General features: G+C 38.8%; 1 protein-coding gene across 1 annotated transcript; it reads right to left on the bottom strand.

Annotated features, from left to right (window-relative positions):
- Positions 1 to 2,773: 2,773 nt before the first annotated feature.
- Positions 2,774 to 5,138, bottom strand: LOC138338498 (uncharacterized mitochondrial protein AtMg00860-like). The gene is made up of 3 exons (XM_069289464.1): positions 4,625 to 5,138; positions 4,236 to 4,306; positions 2,774 to 2,890 (listed from the first exon to the last, which is right to left on the bottom strand). The coding sequence occupies exons 1-3, from the start codon at positions 5,136 to 5,138 to the stop codon at positions 2,774 to 2,776; spliced, it is 702 nt and encodes a 233-aa protein (XP_069145565.1).
- Between the last annotated feature and the right edge of the window lie 221 nt (positions 5,139 to 5,359).

Raw genomic sequence — 5,359 nt, forward strand, 5'->3', positions numbered from 1 at the left:
GCATCAAATACCTATGTAACACATCAAAAAAACTTGAATCATCCCATCAACAAAGTAGTTTCAAATTCATCAAAATCCTCATTAATTATGTAAAATTGTAGGTCCACACCATTGAACATCAATAAGTTACCTATCATAATTTGAACAATCTAGCTCAATAATACCACATATAATGTTTCCCACATCAATACTAGTCACCCAAACAAAATTCAATCTTTAGAAAAGGTGTTGATAATTCCTATAAGTATGTACTATTTCATATTTCACAGTCATATCTAAATTCATAGGCAAAAATCAATACAACTTTAAACTACAAACCAAGGATTTATATGAAAGATCTTATTATTTCACATTTTAAAATTATTTCCATGTCAAATATATCAAATACCTTGAACTCTTCAATACATCAATTTTTTTTTTCATTGACTCGCTTACCAATCTTATCATTTGACCAAAAGTCCATGGAATTTTTACCTAATACTCTAAATAAAAACATTATGTGAAACCCCCTAGGTGTAACCATCAAAAGTAACCAACTGTACTACCCAACTTTTAAGTATGTCCTATTTTTTTATACTCAATGTGATCGATCCTTTCTTACCTTACCGATTCATACCTTGAAAAAATACACTACCACAAACCTTTACCATGAAAAACTTGAGCTTTTGAATTCAACTGTGTAAATATCTTTATCTATCAACATTAGTGTCACGACCCAAAATGAGCCGCAAGTGACACCCACACTTATCCTCCAATGTGAGCGAACCAGCAAATCTAAACCCCAACATTTACCAATATTTCAACCATAATGGACAAAATATAATGTGGAAGACTCAAAATCTTATTAATATAACTAATTTATAAGATTCTAAAGTTTATCAACTTTCATCCCCAAAATCTGGAAGTCATCTCACCAAGAACATCTATCCTCAAATTTCTAAATCTAAGAGTATTTAAGAAGCTAAAATAAGTAAATAGATGGTCCATGTCCGAACTTCAAGGACATCAAGACGTGAATGACAGAATCCAGTCCGAGCTAGGAACAACAGCTCACCCTGAAATCTGATATGCTGGAGACTGGCTAGAGTTGACGGCGAGTCAAAGTCGATGGCACGCTTGCTGCACTCCACAAATAACAAAGAAGAAAATTACAAGTAGGGGTCAATACAAGGAACAAGTACTGAGTAGATATCATCAGCCAACTCAGAATAGAAAGCAATATATATACTGAATAATAATATAAAATAAACTATGATACTTAAAAGGTGACAATCAACAAGTACAATAACCATTGGCAACAACACCAAGCATTTCCTGGAGAACTCAAACCTCCACACCATACTCATTTGGGAAATAGGTTCTTCGAATTTGAGTATATTAACACATTTCAAGATTACTTCTCTTTATTATTATCATGTAGGAACGTGACACTCCGATCCCCTAATTCTACGTGTCGGAACGTGACACCAGATCCCTTAATACTACGTGTCGGAACGTGACACTCCGATCCCATAATACTACGTGTCGGAACATGACACTCCGATCCCCTAAGACTAAATGTCATAATGTGACACTCCGATCTCCTAATACTACATGTCGGAATGTTACACTCTGATCCCCTAATACTACATGTCGGAACGTGACACCCGTTCCATTTATCTCATTATTTTAGTTCATCAAGCCTTCTTTACGTCAAGGCGTCATCTTAATAGAGAGGATTTAATGTTTAAGATTCAACAGTCTCAATATTCTAATCCATCACAATTACATAATCGCAACATGCAACCACACAATCCAGCATATATAAGACTTTACAATACCACCTAATACATATCAATTGCTATTTAGAGTTTATCTATCACATAGAAATAAACCATAACCTTCCTCCACCGAAGAATCCTGATCAAACAAGCTACTTACCAAATCCTTTGCATTCCTCTTTGTTCTCTTTCTCTCGCTCGTTCTCCCCTCTTTCTTTTCTTTTTATCTTTCTTCTCCAAATCCTTTATCTTTTACCCTAGTTATCAAATAATCCGTTATGATAAAAGTAACCCACTATTTCTTTCTATACTAACTTCTTAAACCGCCAAGTAATAGATTCTTAAATTTATCCCACTAATTTCATAATTAAAATCATGAATAGTGTGAAACACACCTTTAAAACTTTTAGTGGAAATCTGAACAAGTCGGGGTCACGAAGCTCGTGACGGTCTGTCGTATCTATGACGGGCCGTCCTGGAGGTCCATCACAAAGTCCAGAGAGTTAAATTTAGTAATGAAATTTGTGACAGTCCGTCGTCTCTACGACGGTCCGTCGTCTCTACGACGGTCCGTGCTGCATTTCCGTCGTGAAGTTCAGAGAGTTGATCCCAGTACCCTGATTTCAGAGTTGAAGTGTTTTGGAATGAAGACCCTCGACAGACCGTCGTGACCATGACGGTTCGTCCTACATGTCGTCGAGGGTAATGAGAAGGGCAACAGGAGAATTTTCACAAGTATGGGACGACGGGGCCCATCACGATCCGTCGTGACCATGACGGTTCGTTGAATGATCCGCCGACCCAGTCAATTTTTATCAAAAGTAATTCTACTGCTCGAACCGACAAAGCAGGTTGTTACATTAGATACCAATTTACCCATCGTTTGTCCCCGAACGATCACAGGAAGAAAAGCAAGGATGAGAAAGAGTACCTGAGTCTGTAAAAAGATATGGATATCTTTCTTGCATATCAGCCTCATTCTCCCAAGTGGACTCTTCAACTGGACGATTCTTTCACTGAACCTCGATAGATGCAATCTCCTTTGATCTCAACTTGCGGACCTCCCTATCGAGAATAGCAACCGGCTCCTCCTCATAAGACAGATTCTCATCAAGAAGAAATGAATCCCACTGAATAATGTAGTTTCCATCACCATGATATTTTTTCAGCATAGACACATGAGGTACCGGGTGCACTCCTGACAATCCTAGAGGTAAGGCTAATTCATAGGCTACCTCCCCCCACACGCTTAAGTACTTCAAATGGTCCAATATACCTCGGACTAAGCTTACCTCTCTTACCGAACCGCATCACACCCTTTATGGGTGAATCCTTCAGCAAGACTTGTTCACCCTCCATGAAATCCAAGTATCTAACCTTTTGATCTGCATATTCATTCTGCCTACTTTGAGCTGCTAATAGCTTTTCTTGAATAAATTTCACTTTCTCTAATGATTCCCTCAGAAGGTCAGTACCCCAAGGTCTAACCTCAAATGCATCAAACCAACGAATGGGAGACCTACATCTCCTCCCATACAATGCCTCGAATGGGGCCATATCAATACTTGAGTGGTAGCTATTATTGTATTAAAACTCTGCTAAGGGTAAGATGTTATCCCAATGACCACCAAATTCTATCACACATGCACGGAGCATATCCTCAAACACCTGAATCGTTCGCTTAGACTTACCATCGTTCTTAGGGTGAAATGTAATACTAAGATCCAACCTAGTACCTAATTCAGCATGCAATGTTCTCCCAAAATTAGAAGTAAATTGCGTACCTCTATCTGATATGATGGAAAGTGGAACTCCATGTAATCGAACAATTTCCGAGATATAAAGTTTGGCTAACTACTCTGCATTGTAAGTCACCTTGGCCGGAATGAAGTGAGCAGACTTAGTTTATGTGTCGACAATTACCCAAATAGAATCAAACATACCCAATGTCTTTGGAAGACCAACCACAAAATCCATTGTAATTCATTCCCATTTCCATTCAGGAATGGGCATTTTCTGAAGTGTTCCTCCGGGCCTCTGGTGTTCATATTTTACCTGCTGACAATTTGGGCATTGGGCCACAAAATCAACAATGTCACGCTTCATCCTACTCCACAAAAAATGTTTCTTTAGGTCACGATACATCTTGGTTGCACCAGGATGCATGGAATACCTTGAACTATGAGCCTCTGTAAGTATAGTGTGAATCAAATCATCAACACGGGGCACACATGCCCTTCCCTTAATTCTCAACATGCCTTCATCAGCAATTATTGCCTCTTTAGCCTCTCCTCATAACTGCATATCCCGAATTCGACTCTACTTCTCATCAGCAAATTGCCTTCCCTTAATCTTGTCAAGAAAAGAAGATCTTGCCTCATCACAGGCCAAAAATCCTCCTTTCTCAAATACTTCTAGCCTCATGAGGTCATTAGCCAAAGTCTGAAACTCTCAAGCCAATGGGTGTCTAGAAACCTGTAGGTGGGCTAGACTTCTCATGCTCCCTGCTTTTCTACTTAAAGCATCTGCCACAACATTAGCTTTTCCTGGGTGATACAAGATAGTAATATCATAGTCCTTCAGTAGTTCCATCCACCTTCTCTGCCTCAAATTCAAATCTTTCTGGGTAAAGACATACTGTAAACTACGATGATCTGTATAGACTTCACACTTGACCCTGTATAGATAATGTCTCCATTGCATTAATGCAAACACAACTGTAGCCAACTCCAAATCATGGGTTGGATAGTTACATTCATGCACCTTTAGTTGCCTCGAAGCATAAGAAATTACATTCCTCTACTACATTAGCACTGCACCCAAACCAGAATAAGATGCATCACAGTAAACAATGAAATTCTTACCTTCCACTGGCAAGGTAAGAATTGGTGCAGTAGTCAACAAGGTCTTGAGGTTCTGGAAGCTTTCTTCACATTTGTCCGAATATACAAATGGAACATTATGCTTAGTCAAATTTGTCAGTTGGGATACAGTAGAAGAAAATCCCTTGACAAATCGATGGTAGTAGCTAGCTAAACCAACAAAGCTCCTTACCTCTGTAACATTAGTAGGTCTTACCCAACTCTTTACTGCTTCAACCTTAGAAGGATCCACCATCACTCCATCCTTAGAAACCACGTGCCCCAAGAAGGACACTGAATCTAGCAGAAACTCACACGTGGAGAATTTGGCATAAAGCCTTTTCTCCCTCAACGATCCCAATACAATTTTCAAATGCTCCTCATGTTCTTTCCTGCTCTTTGCGTATACCAGTATGTAATCCATAAATACAATAACAAAGAGGTCTATATATGGCTTAAAAACACCGTTCATCAGGCTCGTGAAAGCAGCAAGGGCATTCGTAAGCCAAAAATACATTACTAAGAATTCATAATGCCCATACCTGGTTCGAAAAGCAGTCTTTGGCACATCTGCTGCCCGTATTTTTAATTGATGATAACCAGATCTCAAATCGATTTTTGAGAAGGTACAACCACCTTGTAACTGATCGAACAAATTATTAATGTGAGGAAGAGGATACTTGTTCTTAATAGATACCTTATTCAGTTGCCTGTAGTCTATGCATATCCGAAAACTCC

This window comes from Solanum lycopersicum, chromosome 9, assembly GCF_036512215.1.
Source record: "Solanum lycopersicum chromosome 9, SLM_r2.1".
In the NCBI taxonomy this organism is placed as follows: Eukaryota; Viridiplantae; Streptophyta; class Magnoliopsida; order Solanales; family Solanaceae; genus Solanum; species Solanum lycopersicum.